Source organism: Giraffa tippelskirchi, chromosome 11 (assembly GCF_054371585.1).
Source record: "Giraffa tippelskirchi isolate mGirTip1 chromosome 11, T2T-mGirTip1v1.2.pri, whole genome shotgun sequence".
Classification (NCBI taxonomy): domain Eukaryota; kingdom Metazoa; phylum Chordata; class Mammalia; order Artiodactyla; family Giraffidae; genus Giraffa; species Giraffa tippelskirchi.
Genome location: NC_137285.1, coordinates 123,789,669 through 123,806,683, shown reverse-complemented (window position 1 = coordinate 123,806,683; position 17,015 = coordinate 123,789,669). Strand labels below are relative to the sequence as shown.

The window sequence follows — 17,015 nt, the reverse complement described above, 5'->3', positions numbered from 1 at the left end:
TCCTTAACCCCACCGCGCCCGGACCGAAGTCAACAATAACAGACACTCTGGACCAGGCAGTGCACTAAACTGGGGACCTGGAGATCCCCTCACACCCGGATCCTGCCCTCGAGGCGCTCAAGATCAGTGAGGGGAGGCGACACAGACACAAGGCAGACAGTGTGAAACAGCGAGATACGAAAGTACGGAAGAGGAAGGGACTGAGGGACGAGGCCCTGCTTTGCGGAGGTGATGGCACTGATCTGGGTCATGAGGGATGAAATAGAAATTGGCCGAGAGAAACGGATACTAGGCAGCGAGAAGAACAAACGCAGAGCTTTGAGGAAATAAAAACATTCAGTAGATTGGGGCCTGGAAGAACGGGAGGCAGAACTGCCCTTGTCCGGAACAAGGTTTTAGGCTCCAGTTCATCGCAGAAAATTTACGACCTTGAGAGTAAAGGAATGTAGCTGATTTCATCGAGCAAACCCCTGGCCCAGAGGGGAAAAAAGGCTTTCCTGAGACTGCACCAGAGTGGATGGCTAAGCCGGCCAGCAGTGTCTTGACTCGGGGCTGCACCTGTCACTCCATGTGGGCGGCTCTGGAAGAGCGGCAGCATCTCTTGCTGGTACACTCACTTGAGTCCTCAGTTTGCAGGGAACTGTGATAAAACTGTCTCCAGCAAGACCCCAATCCAGAGCTCTGCAAACAGGCTGCTGTGAAGTATGAAAGAAGTGATTCAATGGAGCCCTGCAGGCCGTAGAGATGACAGGTCTGTTGAAATGCAAATGGGAATGGGTGGCAGGTCTTGGAAAGCTGTAATTGCTGGAGACCCCCCAGGAGAGTGTATGCTGCTCTTCTTTGAAACCATAATGAACTGCGCTCAGTCCTCCTGTGCCATTGTCTTTGACCCTCATTTCCTTTGCACATGCCAGGCGTGTTGTGTGCAACACCTTTCCCTCTAGTAGGCCTGACTCCTACTCCATAAGTCACCTCTTCCAGCAAAGCTTTGTTGCGCCTGCACTTCAGTTAAACCTTCTTTAAACTTGGTCCCAGCCCAAGCCTAGCCTTGTCCCTTGAAGGAATGGGTGGTGGGTGTTAACATTAACTAGAAGGTGTGCCCAGGAGAAGAGGATGGTACCCATGGAGGCCTAGGGCCAATTGGCAACAGTTAAATTCCCTCTTAGGAGTGAGTGACTTGCAAGTGCCTGGGGATGCCATCCAAGGAGCTGAGGCTGTGTGCGTTGAGGCAGAGAGGCATTATTTCTCTCAGTTGGAGAGTCATATTGGAGTCAAGATTTCCTAATCTAGGAAATTTAAAATAATTTTGTCATGTTTGAATAGTATATGATAAAGATGTATTTGATTTTGACTAAAAATATTTATTTTTTATCTTTAGAATATGAAAAGTTGCACTAAAATGTTCACTTAATATTTTAGATGATATTCATAATATATAGACAAATTATTTATGCTTCACATTTAACATGCTGCTTAATATATCTTTGATTATGTTAGAAAGCTATGATGTGATGACCAACAAATATAAAAAGTGATTATATCATGATTTAGAGACCTAATGTACTTTCCTGGGTTGGGCATTTCCCAGCAGCCAGAGTGATTATTAACCTAAATCCGTTCCTGTTACTCTACTTAAAACCCTCCTAAAGCTTTTCCGCATATTCAACGCAAATCCCTAAACCCTTTCTGTGGCTTTCAAGGCCCTGCTTAGTCTGGCTCCTGCCCACATCTCTGACTTTACCTCTTTCTACTCTTGAATGGAACCTTATTCACAACACTGAAATAACTGCTAAGACTTCCCTGGTGGCTCAGTGGTCAAGAATCTGCCTGCCAATGCAGGAGACAGGGATTCTATCCCTGGTCCGGGAAGATCCCACAAGCTGAGGCCGTGCACCACAACTACAGGCTGTACTCTAGAGCCTGGGAGCCGCAACTCCTGAAGCCATAGAGCTTGTGCTTGGAAACAAGAGAAGCCACTGCAATTAGAGTGGTCCCCACTCACTGCAAGTAGAGAAAAACCTGCGCAGCAACAAACACTCAGTAGAGCCAAAAATAAATCAATTTTTCTAAAAAAAGAAAAATAAATCACAGGCAAACTCCCACTGTGGAAACTTTGCCCTGGCTGTCCCCTATTCCTGGTGCTTTTCCTCCTAAACTTTTATGGGCTAACTCTTGCCTACAAGTGAGATTTCAGAAGACCCAATCTCAATGAAATAGCTCCTATCCTTATCAGTAACTGCAGATCATCCAGTTGTTGTTCCTTTCAGAGCATTTATCACTCTCAGAAAGGATCATGTTTCTGTGTTGTTTTGTTGTTAGTTTTGTTGTTTATGACCTATCTCTCCTACCAGGCTGGAAGCTTCAGGAAAGCCAGGACCAGTTCAGCCTTGATCCCAGCTCTGTCTTCAAGCACCTAAAACAGAGCCTAGCATCAACTGACTAGGTGATCAGTAAATATTTACCCCTGTTGCTGTGTCATCAAAAATATGCAGAAACAGTACTCACGACCCAGTACATAGAAGTTTTGAATTCAAAATTATAACTTTTTAATTGAAAAATAACATGCACATAGTCAAAAATTCAAATAGTATAAGAGTGAGCCTCTTTGCTTCACATGTTTCTATTGGCTAGCATAGGACAGACTATTCAGTGGTCTCTTGATTTTGTGTGTGTATGTGTGTTCAGCCTGCCAGGCTCCTCTGTCTATGGGATTTCCCAGGCAAGAATACTGGAGTGGGTTGCCATTTCCTCCTCCAGGTCTCTTGGTTATTTTTTACTTAATACAACTGTTTCTTAAGAGCTCTTGTGATTCTGAGTGTTGGCTGAGCTCCAGTGATTCTTGCTTTGAGTCTCTTACATAGTTGTAGTCACAACCACTGGAGTCATATGAAGACTCAGCGAGGCTGGTTGCTGATAATGGCTCACTTATTTAACCAGCAGGAGATGCTGGCTATTGACTGAAAGGTGAATCCTAGCTGAAAACCTAAAATGAAAGTCCTGCATGTGACCCCTCACACAGCTTAGGTTTTTCCAAACACGGTGGCTAGGCCCTGAAAGGATACATCCCAAAACAAGCATTCCAGCAGACAGCAAGAAAGCTGCTAGTCTCTTAATGTTCAAGACCAGACACTAGCATAGCATCACTTCCTCTGTGTTTTGTTGGCCAGAGCAGTCCTAATCCAGCCCAGATTCCAGGACAAAGGCCCCAGCTTTCAGAATAAGCCTTCAGATCTCAGTGGTTTAAAACATAAACATTTATGTCTCCTCATATTCCAGTGCCAAGTAGACCATGTTGGTATACAATTCTCCTTCAACAGTGACTCAGATCCAAGCTGCTTCCACCAGCATCTCCATCATCTCAAAGTTCTTTGATCCCAACTGTTCAGATGGGAGAAAGGTTGCGGTGGAGGGAGCAGGGGGTGGACATTCACACTGATATTTAATTGCCTTAGACCTGAAGTGACACACTCTTTGCCCACATCCTCACTGGTGATATCACATCTATTAGGAAAGTTGGGAAACAAACATAGTGTTCCCCTGTTCCCTGGAAGAGAAAAATGAGCGTGAACACATCATTTTACTGATACACACCAATTAACAAATAACACCATTAACAATGTAGTGTGTATCCTTTCAGAAATATTTATATATATGAAAGTGAAAGTAGAAGTCACTCAGCCAGGTCCGACTCTTTGCGACCTCATGGTATATACAAGAGTATAAAAATACAAATGTAGCATTTGCACACTGTTCTACATGTTGCTTCTTTATGTAACAATATATTTTCAATATATCTTAAAGAACTTCTCATATCAGACTACATAGATCTACTTCATTCCTTTTTTTTCACTTGAAGAAGACCACCAAATTTATTTTGTACACATTGATTTATAATATGGTATTAACCTTTTTTTATTTGCCAAGAATTTTGTTTTCTCTTTTTTTAATTGAAATATAATTGCTTTACAATATTATGTTGGTTTCTGCCATACAACAACATGAATCACCCATGAATATACATATGTCCCCTCCCTCTTGAACTTCCCTCCCACCCCCCACCCCATCCCACCCCTCTAGGTTGTCACTGAGCACGGGTTTGAGCTTCTTGTGTTATACAGCAACTTCCCATACTTCATTCCTTTTAAAGCTGCAAAATAGGGAATTCCCTGGCAGGCAGTGGTTAGGACTCTGCACTTTCACTGTTGAGGGCCCGGGTTCAATCCCTGGTCAGAGAACAAAGATCCCACAAGCCAGGGGGCATGGTCAAAATTAAATAAAATCAAGCTACAAAGTATTTCATTGTATAGATGTATTACATATATAAATCAATACCATAATGATAAATACTTAGATTATTTCCAATTATTTGCTTTTAACGGTGCTACACTGAACAACCCTGTATAAAGATCTCTGTTTAACTATGTTAGTAAACCTGTAGGAAGGTTTCTATAAGTAATATATAGATATATACTCACAAGTTATTATGCATCCCAGTAATGTACAATTAGAAAATGTAGTAAAAATGAAGTCATTCATGACAGCAACAAAAACAAATATATTTAAGAGTATAACAAGAAAAAATTTACTAGCTGAAAATGAACAACATAAATTAATTCGATTGTATCAATTATATATTTAATGTATCTTAATGCAATCAATTAAATTAACTGAAGAACATACAGGAATATCTAAATGAAAGAAAATGTATAAATGTTTGGAGTTGGAAAGACTAAAAATAAAAATGTAATTTACACAAATTATGAAGTCAATATGTTCCCATCAAAATTCCAATAGAATTTCATTGTTATGGAATTTGACAAGTTGTTTCTAAAACTCATCTCAAAGAGAATATCACAAAAATATTGTTAAGAATGAGGAAAGACTAGTATAATGAAAATTATGTGCTGCTGGTTCAAAAATAGGCAAGATTAATAATAGAATATAGAATAAAAATAGATCCTCCCATGTAGAAATTTAATATAAGATGAAGGTAGCATTTCAAATTTGTAGAAAAAAGGAATCTCTTCAATAATTTATGTAAGGACAATTAGTTATCCAGTTAGAGAAAAAATATAGTTATAATTTTTTTCTTCACACCATATGCAAAAGTAAATTCCAGATGGATTACATTACATTATGACTTATAATCATAAAATGATAAAGATATCAGAAACAAGTAGAATAATCTATTGATAACCTTGGGATAGGGAAGATCTTCCTAAACAACATGCATAACACAAAAGTCATAAGGGAAAAGATAGGTAATTTAACCATATCTAAATATAAAATTTATGGACAATAAAACACATCATGCCCTATCAAAATTACAAGAGTTTTTCTTGCAGAAATGGAAATGCCAATCCTAAAATTCATATGGAATTGTAAGGGATCCTGAATAGCCAAAACAATCTTGAAAAAGGACATATTTGGAGGACTTTACCCTTCAAGGTATACTACAAAGCTACAACAGTAAAAAAAAAAAAAAAAAGGTGGTAATGGCATAAAGGACCATTAGAATAAAATTGAGATCTAGGAGTAAACCCATACATCTATGGCCAACTCAATTCAATAGAGAAATATTTTTTTTCTTCAACAAATGGCTGAGACAACTGGATTTGTATATGCTAAAGAATAAAATCAGACCCTTACCTCATGTCATGTACAAGAAAACTAACTCAAAATGGACCTAAACATAAGAGCTAAAACTATTTTAAAAATCTTTGAAAAAGCGTTGGGGAAAATTTTCATGACTATGATTTTATGAATATGATACCAAAAGCAAGGGCAGTAAAGGAAGAAAAGAGCTTTTGTGCATCAAAGGAGATGATCAAGAAAGTGAGAAGACAACCCACAGAATAGGAGAAATTATTTGCAGATATATCTCTGATAAGGGTCTAGTGTCCAGAATATATAAAGCACTCCTAAAACTAAACACCCTTTTGATGAGAGTGAGAGAGGAGAATGAAAAAGCTGGCTTAAAACTCAATATTCAAAAAACTAAGATCATGGCATGTGGTCCCATCACTTCATGGCAAATAGAAGGGGAAATACGTGGAAGCAGTGACAGATTTTATTTTCTTGGGCTGCAGAATCACTGCAGACAGTGACTGCAACCATGAAATTAAAAGAGGTTTGCTCCTTGGAAGGAAAGCTATGACAAACCTAGACAGCATATTAAAAAGCAGAGACATCACTTTGCTCACAGAAGTCCATATAGGCAAAGCTATGGTTTTTCTAGTAGTCATGTACAGATATGAGCGTTGGAACATTAAAGAAGGTTGAGCACCAAAGAACTGATGCTTTCGAATTGTGGTGCTGGAGAAGACTCTTGAGAGCCCCTTGGACTGCAAGGAGATCAAACCCGTCAATCCTAAAGGAGATCAGTCCTGAATATTCATTGGAAGGACTGATGCTGAAGCTGAAACTCCAATACTCTGGCCACCTGATGTGAAGAGCTGACTCTTTGGAAAAGACCCTGATGCTGGGAAAGATTGAAGGCAAAAGGAGAAGGGAGTGGGGGCAAAAGAGGAAATGGTTAGATAACATCACCAAGACTCAATGGACATGAATCTGAATAAACCCTGGGAGAGAGTGAAGGACAGGGGAGCCTGGTGTACTATAGTCCATGGGGTCACAAAAAGTCAGATATAACTTAGTGACTGAACAACAACAAAAATAACCCAATTCAAAAAATGAGCAAATAATTTGAATAGACATTTCTTCAAAGAAGATACACAAAAGACCAATAAACACATGAAAAGAGTGCTCAGTGTTGTTATTCATTAGGGAGATGCAAATCACCTTATGCCTGCCACAATGGCTATGATAAAAAAAATTGTTTTAATGGAAAATAACAAGCTCTGGCAAAGATGTTAAGAAATTGGAACCTTTGGGCATTGCTAGTGGGAATGAAAAATGGTGCAGCCTCTGTGAGAAAGTTTGATGGTTTCTCAAAGGGTTAAACATAGAACATAATGTATTAAACATAGAACCTACCAGTAATTCCACTCCTAGGTTTGTTGAAGGCAAGGACTCAAAGAGATATTTGTATACCATTGTTCATAATGGGGCTTCCCCAGTGGCTCAGCAGTAAAGAATCCACCTGCAACGGAAGAGACTCAGGTTCGATCGCTGCGTCAGGAAGATCCTCTTGATGAGGGAGTGGTACCCCACTCCAGAATTCTTGCTTGGAGAACCCCATGGACAAAGAAGCCTGGTAGGCTACAGTCTGTGCAGCTGCAAAGAGTCGGACATGACTGAAGCGGCTTAGCACGCATGCACGAGCGCAGGCACAGGGTCATAATATTATTCATGATAGAAAAAAGGTGGAAACAACTCATGTCCATTAGCAGGTGAATAAATAAGCAAAATGCGGTTTATACATACAGTGAAATGTTATTCAGCCATAAAAAGCAACAAAGTTCTGATACAGGCTATAACTTCTATGAACCTTGAAAGCTTATACCACATGAACTGTCAGACACAAAAGGACAAATATTTTGTGACCACTTATATAAAATATATAGAATAGTCAAATTCATGGAAACAGAATGTAGATTAGAGGTTACAGAGGCATGTGGAGGAAATGGGTAGTTATTACTTAATGTTTGCAGAATTTCTGTTTGAGATGATGAAACAGTTTTGGAAATAGTGGTAATGGTTTTACAACATTGTGAATGTAATTAATGCCACTGAATTATTGTACACTTAAAAATGATTAAAATGGTAATATATATATATATATATTTTAGGCTGCTCCTTGCAATCTTAGTTCCCTGACTAGGGATAGGACCTGCACTCCCTGCTGTGGAAGTGTGGACTCTTAACCACTGGACCAGGGAAGTCCTTAAAATAGTAATTTTTACGTTATATATTTTTTCTCAAAAAAAGACACTATATACAAAGTAAAAAGAGAGGCAGATAGAGAGGTAGATGAGGAGAAAATATTTGCAACATGTATAACAAATTAGTAAAAATCCAAAGGATATAAAGAACTTCCACAAGTCAGCTGAAGAGCAGAAAACCTAATATAAAAATGGGCAATGATTTTTATCAGAAGAAGAAAACCAATGGTCCACACAAAAAAATTATGCACAACTAGTGAAATGTAAGTTAAAGTATGAGTGAGAGGTCATGTTTCAGTCATCAGATTGGTAAAAATTAAGAAATTTATTAATATTTAGAGTCGGTGAGGGTGTGGGAAATGGAACAATCATTCCTGCTGGTGGGAGTGTAAACAGAGCTAACCTCTTGGGTGGGCACTTTGGCTACATCACAGTCACACACACACACACACACACACAATCATTCAAACACACCCTTGGTCCCAGCAGTTGCACTCCAGTATATGACAGGATGAATGGTTACATGTGGTATACTCAAAAGATGGAATTCAGTAAAACCCAAAGAAGAAACTGGATATGTGTGTCCTAACATTGGAAGTATATGTCTGAAATATTTCATAATACCTTTTAAAATCCAACAGGTTTTTTTGTTTCTAATGTTTATGTTTTGTTTCTAAATGATGAGATTAAAGGTTCAGACTGCTGTTTGCAAGCAGTTTTCACAAATGACACCTGTGAGAGTGGACTGGCTTTATTCTCCATACACGAAAAGCCATCACGTCTGTTTTTTTTTTTCTTTCTTCTAGCTGTGGCTTTATAGTCTCTGTGACATCTGGATACGCTGTATATAAATTTTGATCAGATAAATGCAAGAATCTGGTAACAATCATCTTTAGACAGATTTACAGGTTTATTTTTATGTTTCTCTTTAAATAGTTGTTTATGTCTACAACCAATGGTCCACCAAATATTATGAATTAAACAATATAGAACTAAAAATTAAATGGTTTAGAAGCATGAAATGGTCAAAACGCTCAGGGTTTGAGGGAAACAAGTTCATCTGTAGCTGATGGGGTCCTAGGACCCCCAACCTTCCTTATAAACCACATGAATGCACTGTTGACTATTGCTTTAAAGGGAAAACAATGTTTGGAATGGGATACTGAAGCTACATCCACCAGGGAGAGAAACTTGTGATTTGGGCATCAGTCAATATGGGTAAATGTAAACAGTGCTTTGAAATGGACGGGAAAGATGACCCCTCTTCATTTTCTAAAAAGTCAGGTCAAAGTTACATGAATAAGAGGAATACAAACATCTTTGGTAGCTGAGACGTGGCAGAGGTGAAGTGGAATAGAAATGGCTAGAGGGTCCTTCACATGGAGGTTAAATCCTCAAGATGTTGAAGTGTATTTGCTTTTAGCCATGTGTAAGAGAAAACCAAACACAGCCCAAGATGAAGCTTCTTCCCACAATGTTCACCCTCCCTCCGGGCAGCAGGCAGGCCACACCTCACCCTTCTGCATAGCCACCAGGCTCAGTGAAAACAGTTGGCTATGAAATTTCCAAGGCACTAGTAGGGTCTAAGACTGGATGAGCTGGAGACACTCATTGGAAGAGCTTCAAGGGAGGGGACCATGAGAGGTGAGGAGGGGGAGACAGGTGGGATTGCCTCTGCAGCCTCTTTCTTGAGGCCCCGGCCATTACTGAGGGATCAGGGGAAAGGGGCAGAGTAATTGAGACCCACTTTCCACTTGCAGCACCGCCCTCCCCCCAGCTTTCTAAGGTTTGGGCTGCTGACCTATGCGAAAAGCAGCTGACACAGTGTGCTGCAGTTTGAGGACAGTGTGTGAAGAGGTATCTGACCCAGGTGAGGAGTGTCCATACGCATATCATGGTCAGAGGTGGTCAGTGTCTTGTTCTTACTTGAAGCACAGCAGTGAAAAGTGGCTGTCCCTCCCCTCCAAAAAAAGATTCAGTGTTAAATTCACAGAGTTTAAGGAACCTGAGTCAATCAGAAGTAGACGTCTCAGAGGCCAAAGAGAGACCTAAGCCGTAAATTGGGGGATCATCAGCTTATGGATGGAAGTGAATGAGGTCATCCAAAGAGAGTGTGCAGTGAAGAGAGGGCCGGTGAGAGAACCTGGAGGACACCAGTATTTCAGGGTGTTCTAATCCAATCAGTCAAAGACCACCGGGGACAATCCATAGTCCAATGGAGTCAGGTTTACTGACCCATTGCTATGAGGAAGACAGCACATCAGAGGAATCATGGCGTGTCCTACCAAACACAAAGAAAAAAGAGTTCTTATAGGATCTGAGAGAGGTGGAATTAGATGAAATGTAAATCAGGCAGTGTTCTGATAGCTCAAAGCAAACCAGAGCTGTGTGTAAAGTAGCCCACATCAAGTCTGGACTGCTCATGGACTCAGGGTCTTGTTTCCTTGGAAACAGTAAAGTTAACAGTAAAGCTCATGTGGAATACATGTTTAGAAGTCCTTTTTCTGAATCTCTCCACACTTGGGTTGTAAACCCTGTCCTCTTAGGGATTTAGCTCCTCCAGGCAAGAGTTCCATTCCTATTCTAAAAGCAAAATTTCTGATAGTCTATGATTTTAGAAAACAAAATTGCTCAGTGAGTAAGAAATAGTCACTCCAAGAAGAGGATTGTTACAATATTTTATAGTTGCAGTATGTCCCTGGGAAAATTTTTGTTTCTTATTAATTTTGCGGCTGGCTTTCTCTGTTATTCCAACCTGATGAACACCACAGCAGGTTTTTACAGCCTGAACTAATTTTTAGATTTTCAAGGGACACACAAAGGAAGTGGAATCTGCAGAGATTGAGTGTAGTAAGTAGGCAGTGTGGACAAAAAAAAATGTTGCTCGTCAAGTAAGTAAACAAAGAATGTTTCCTGCCATCAAGTCATCAGCCCCTGCAGTTACCCCCTACAATGGGTGCACCCTGAGGGGGAATTCTGGACCAAGAAAAACAGTATACTAACCCTTGGAAAAGACCCTGATGCTGGGAAAGATTGAAGGCAGGAGGAGAAGGGGACGACAGAGGATGAGATGGTTGGATGGCATCACCAAATCAATGGACATGAGTTTGAGTAGGCTCTGGGAGTTGGTGATGGACAGGGAAGCCTGGCGGGCTTCAGTCCATGGGGTCGCAAAGAGTCGGAAGCGACTGAGCGACTGAACTGAACTGAGTCCATAGGTGGCTGCTGCTGCTGCTAAGTCGCTTCAGTCGCGTCCGACTCTGTGCGACCCCATAGACGGCAGCCCACCAGGCTCCCCAGTCCCTGGGGTTCTCCAGGCAAGAACACTGGAGTGGGTTGCCATGTCCTTCTCCAATGCATGAAAGAGAAAAGTGAAAGTGAAGTCACTTAGTCGTGTCCGACTCTTAGCGACCCTATCGACTGCAGCCTACCAGGCTCCTCCGTCCATAGGATTTTCCAGGCAGGAGTACTGGAGTGGGTTGCCATTGCCTTCTCCGCATAGGTGGCTATTTAAATTTAACTAAAAGTAATTAATTGGATTTAATTTTTAAATAAATTCAAATAAATATTTTTCTTCCTTCATGGCACTTAACCTCATGTCAAATGTTCACTAGCCACAGGCTAGTCTCTACCCTATTGGACAGTGCAGCTGTATAATATTTCCATTGTTACAAGCAGTAAGAGAACTGAGTCACAGGCGATGGTGACCCCTGGGAGTGTAGTCTCAGCCCAACAGCGCTACTCTCTTCCTTTGACAGCTACCGTGTAACTCATGCGTACCTCGAACCCACAACCCAGGCTAAAAGCCGGAGGCTCCACCGCTTCTTCACGTTTCCCTTCCTGCACAAACGCACTACCATCGCCACACTCCATCTCCCAACAAGCCCCGGGCCCTTCTTCTGAGACGCTGGCCTCTTGGACTTCTGGGAAATGTAGTTTAAGCAGCGTTCCAACCCCAGAAAGGTTCTAGCCACGAACTAAGGCTCCCATGAGGCAGTGCGTGGTCAGTTCCGGTCCAATTCACCGCGGCCGCCAAGTGTGCCGTGAGGGGCCCGAAAGTTGGCACCCGAGACTTAGTGCAACGGTGACTTGAGATGCAGGAGTCTGGAGAGACCGCGCTGTGCCTCTCCCTGGCACTGCTTAGGTTTCCGCCGCTCCGGAGTTGTAGAGACGCCTCAATCCAAGGCGGAGCCGACCGGGCCCCAGGGAACCGTAGTTCCACTCCAGTCACAACCACTAGGGGACTTGAAAGCAGCGTCCGACGGCGGGTGGTGGGGCTATCCCTGACGGGAAGCGCACGCGCAAATGCTGGGCCTCAGGGCTTCCGTAAACACCGAAGAGCGCCTGCGCGAACGGAGCGCCTGGGGATGGACACGCGGGGGCGCCTTAGCAAAGATAATAGTAATAAACAGTAACGTAACGGTCCAGTTATTTTTCTGCCTTTTTTTTTTTTTAATGGTTTGCTAAGCACAGCTCCCTTCATTGCGTCTGTTAATCTGATCTTTGGAGCACTCATTTTACCAGTGGGACAGCGGGTCAGAGAAAGTGATACAGGAAGAGTCCTAGCATCTTTGCGTGTGAGGGACCAACAATGGTTCAGGATACAAGGACTCTAGACTCTGTCTCTGAGTTGCTGTGTGGCCTTGGTAGTTCTGTTCCCCTGAGGACCTAAGCTTTCTGTAAATGGAAATAGGATATTGGAAGGATCAAATAAGATGCAGAAATGAAACTAAGTTGCCGAGCAATCTATAAGGGCAGAAGATTATTATGAACGGGTGATTGCAGATTGAGGAACTATTTCATCATACTACAAATTGCAAAACTGAGGGCCCCTACAGGGGCAGGAGCTTGCTCCAGGTCTCAGCAGTCTGTGAGCAAGGGCTAAAACCCAGACTGCCAGCGTTTGGGGTTGGAGCCCTGCCCTGCACCTCCAGGATTAGTGTCTTTGTTGCATATAGGCTTAGAGAGACAGACTGTGCTCAGAGTCCGGAGAAGCCCCTATTCCTAATCCTTCTCCTACCTGCTGAGCCTAGTGGAGGAAGACCCTGCACTGCTGAGATGACTACCAAAGGCAAGAAATTAAGGAGGAACTGGAGAATCCTGGAGACGGAGGACTGTGTGGCAGAAGCTGTGCAGATCCTACTTCTCAGAAGAGTGGCCCAGGTAAGGGAAGGAGCTCAGATGTAACATGAGGGGCTAATGTTAAGGGGACCGACCCTGAATGGAAAAGGGTGGTCTCTATTTCTGAACCTGAGAGGAATTGGGTGCTCAGGTGATTCCATTTGGGGCTCTGACAGCTGCCCATGACAGCTGGAGGTGGTACCTGGGCTGGCTTGGATGCTAAGGAGAGGAAGTGATACAGGTTGAGCTGAGAGGCTTTAGGAGCCACTCCCCCAACCAGGTGGAGCTGTCAGGTGGCATCGTGGGCAAACCATACCACCAGCCAAAATAGTGAACTTTTCTCTGTCCCTTGGAGCTGGGCTGTACCCAGTTGTTTCTCTCTGGAGTGCTCTTAGAAGTTCTGGACCTAGGTGTGGAAGGGGCTAGGAGCCGCTAAGGACTGGTTGCAAATGGGGCCTCCTCAGGCAAGTCATGAAAGGAAGGTGTTTGTAGAAATAGAAATTCAAGATCTTCCCCACCTCTAACTGTCTCATTCTCTGGGCCTTCACTTGTCTCTGTTTTCAGCAGGGGAAACTGAGGCTAACGGAAGAAAAGACTCTCTTCAGGACATACAAGGAGCTGGCGTAAAACTGGACTAGGATAGGGATCTTTCCATGACATGGCAGTGATCAAACATCTTCATCAAACATTTATTGAGTGTCTAATGTATATGCTGAGAAGAGCTACCTTAGGGTACAAACAGAAGCCAGGATTGCAGTCAGACTCAGCTTTTAACTTGCCCTCCCAGGGACTTAATGCTGTGATCCTTGGTGAGTCACTACCCTACTCTGAGCCTCACTGTCTCTAGAGTGGGAGTGCTAAGCCGTATCCAAGGCTATCTGAGGTGTAACTATGAATTAAGTGAGTTAAGAAGTGTTAAGTGCATATAACAGCACTAGGCCCATGGTACCTGCTCAGTAACTATTAGCTGTTCTTTGTTACTCATGAACACAGGTGGAGGCCAGCGGGAGATAGGGTTCTCCCAGAGTCTGCCAGGGGCGGAGATGCCACCACCCCTGGTCTGTCTGCTTCCCAGATACCTCCACTCTGCGCCCAGGCAGCCTGTGTTTGTGAAAGTTGAGGGGTGGGGGGCACTCGCATCCCTGTTTCTCCCTCTGGCACTGGGAACCTGCCAGGGAGAATTTACACCTCCATATGCATGTGATTCATGTTCCCGATGACCTGGGTCCAGAGTTAAGGTGATTCTTGCCCAGTACAGCTGCACAGTACAGCCCTGGGCAGTGAGACCAGAACCATGACCCTTCCTACCTGCAGGGCAGAAGTCCCAAAAGGCTGACAGCAGGGTCTTGACCTGTGTGTGTCCCCTGAACAGAGCATGAGCTAGGGGCAGAGAGGCGCCTGGGTGGGAGACAGGGCACAATATCAGATACCCTGCCCCCAGCTCACCCTGTTTGAAGGTGGCGGTCTGGTCCACTGGTACTTTCAGCTCTGGTTCAGGCCACCCTGGTGGAGGTCTGGTTCAAACCCCTTATTTATAGAGAAAGAAAGAGATGACCAGAGAGGCCATGAGCTCACCCAGAGCCCCACAGTAAGGTGGGGTGAGCCTAGGCCAGAACTCCGTGTCCTGGTGTTCGGCCAGGGCTCTGCCTGGCAGCTTGTTAGGAGAGGGCAGGCCTTGGCTCCATCTCTCTTTTCTCTCTGCCACTGCAGTCACACTTGGAGTCAGATGTGGACACCTGGGTGGGTTGTGGGTTGGGGCATAGCAGGGTGGGGTGGGTGCACAGACAAGTAAAGGGAAGGGGAGTATAGGACGTGGTCAGAAAGCAGTCCAGAGCCACGTTGGGGTGGGTGGACTGGGGAGCTCTCAGTGGTATGTGTGTGGCTGCTGCAGGATTCTCGGGCCTTATTAATCAGTCTGAGGCAGCAGAAGATAAAAATACTGTGGGAGCACACTCCTGGAGGAGGGTAGCAAAGCAGATTCAGTAATGAGTCACAGAGCCCAAGCCCTAAATTTAGAAGGTGCTGAAGGAGGCAGCCGCCCCTGGGGAAGCACCGTGGAGATGCCCACTAATTGGGGGTACCAGTGCCTCAGGGCAGAGGGCAGTGGTTGGCAGGACCCCCGACACAGCAATGCCCCAGGAAAGCTGGGCTTCTTCTAGGCCTGCCCCAGGTATGAATTTTGGACCTCAGAATGAACCCTGACCCAGAGCACAGTCTTCAGCCCCACTCACTGACAGAACTCCTAGCAGGCCTTCCCAACACGAGCCCCTCAAAGGGTCCTAGAAACCAGCCCCTGGGGTGTGGACATCTCAGTACTGTCCTGTCCACTGGCTGGGCACAGCCAGGCTCCCTGGGGCCTGCTGCTGTCCTGCTTCCCTGTTGTCAGACACTGAGAAGGGGGCTGTGTGGATGCGAGGAGCTCATGCCGTTGAGTGAAGGCCTCCCAAAGGGGACCCATCCAGGTCTTTGTAGCTCTGTTAGGAATTGGGGTAAGGGAGGGGGACAAGATGTTATAATGGTCACTTCTGCTTTATTCTCAGCCCTCCAGGTTCCAGGTGAACCTAGATTGTTTCTTTTCCTCCAGGTCAGAAGAGGGAGGTGCTGCCTCCAGGTCAAGGAGCAGAGACTTAGAAAAGAGGCTATGCCTTGGGGACAGCTGCCAGACCTGGGGTAAGGGAGCTTAGGAGACAAGAATTGATAGTAGCTGTGGCATTTATGGAGCCCTTGTTGCTTGCCAGGCACCTTGCTAAGCTCTCCACGTGCGTGAACTCACTTCATCCCGGAGGCAAAGATGTAAGTCCTACTAGCCTACTTGTTCATAGAAATGGGAGTACCAAGACAGAGAGGTTAAGTAACTTATTCTAGATCACACAGTAAGAGATTCTAACCCAGACAGCCTAGCTCCCTAGCCTAGGCTCTTAGCCATTATGCTAGCCTGCTGAGCAGGGTATTTTACCCTATCTGTGCTGCCTCCTCTCCTGTCCTTCCCTCCCAGTCCTCCAGGGACTGGGAGCTTCTCTCTGGGCCTTGCAGGGTCTTGCTGCCCAGGGTGCTCCTAGGCTTGGAGGATAGAAGAGACTAACAGAGCTCTACTGCATGCACCCCCCCCCCCATGCAGGACTCCACAGTTTACAGAGCCCACCCAGCTGCCCCAGGCCAGGAGAGTGGCATCTTAAGCACCTCAGCAGGAAAACAGACCAGAGAGGTGCCAGGCCTTGCCCACAGTCGGTGGGGCCTAGAGTAGAACCATGGAGACTCCCTCTTTGGGAGGGCCCCAGACCCAGATGGCCAGCAACCCCTCTGCAGGCCAGGTCCTTCTCCTGCTAATGTCTGTTAGGCACCTCTGCCTGCAGGAACCCAGTTCAACTGCTGGGTCGATGCAACCTTCTGAAAGCCCTGGAGTTTTCTGTCAGAGGCTCTTGATCCATCTGCCTACCCCAGGCCCTCCCTTCAGCTCTGTGCTCAGGCTGGGTGGCACTGGGGGTGGAGGTGTCTTTGTGTGTCTTTGGGGAGGACTAGGTTGTCTGGCCTTTTACCAGGGCAAGAGCTCCAGCCCTGGGATGACGCCTTCTTTTCTGGAAGCCCCCACACCTTCCTTCTTTTGGTTTCTTCATATTTTTTCATCTTAAAGCTGAGCCCACAGTGCCCTGACAGAACAGTTTCCACCTCCTGGAACTAGAGGGGCCTCTAGGAGAGCTATTAGTATCACCCTTGAATGGGGGAAGGGTCAAAGGGCCCACTCCAAAACCCCTAGGCTATTGTTCCTGTGGGGAAGAGGCTCCTTTGAGAGGCCTGCTTGAGGAGCTCAGACCTACCAGAGACACAGCCTGGCCCAGTGTAACAAGACTTCCCTTCCCTTACTTCTTCCCCCTGCCAGAGATCACACATGGGGACACCACGGATAGGTTCTGTTTCTTGCTAGGCCTTATTTTCCTCATTTTTCAAATGGGGCTAAGAGTCCCTGCATGACCTTCCACCTAAGGTTATGGTGAAGGTTAGACAAAATGAGTGTGGCAGACTTTTACTCTGCCCCAGACCTCTTCACAGAGA

At 44.7% G+C, this 17,015-nt stretch overlaps 1 protein-coding gene and 1 long non-coding RNA gene across 4 annotated transcripts in view; one reads left to right on the top strand and one right to left on the bottom strand.

Moving 5' to 3' along the window:
* The first annotated feature begins 14 nt into the window (after window positions 1–14).
* The window catches only part of STARD10 (StAR related lipid transfer domain containing 10), a 46,208-nt gene continuing 29,207 nt past the window's right edge, over window positions 15–17,015 (top strand). Inside the window, exons 1-2 of one of the 3 annotated variants that reach the window (XM_081539519.1) lie at window positions 15–751; window positions 12,878–13,007. Coding sequence is in view for 1 of the 3 variants with exons in the window: in XM_081539515.1 (XP_081395641.1) it covers window positions 745–751 (7 nt within the window). In the remaining 2 variants the exon portion in view is untranslated. Of the gene's footprint in view, window positions 752–12,213; window positions 13,008–17,015 lie in introns of those variants that run through there. The other 2 variants (XM_081539515.1, XM_081539518.1) reach the window with 2 other exon arrangements.
* LOC145525776 (uncharacterized) lies at window positions 3,235–12,097 on the bottom strand. Its single transcript, XR_014068392.1, has 3 exons — window positions 11,625–12,097; window positions 6,997–7,102; window positions 3,235–3,544 (listed from the first exon to the last, which is right to left on the bottom strand). It is a non-coding gene; the product is annotated as an uncharacterized LOC145525776 (long non-coding RNA).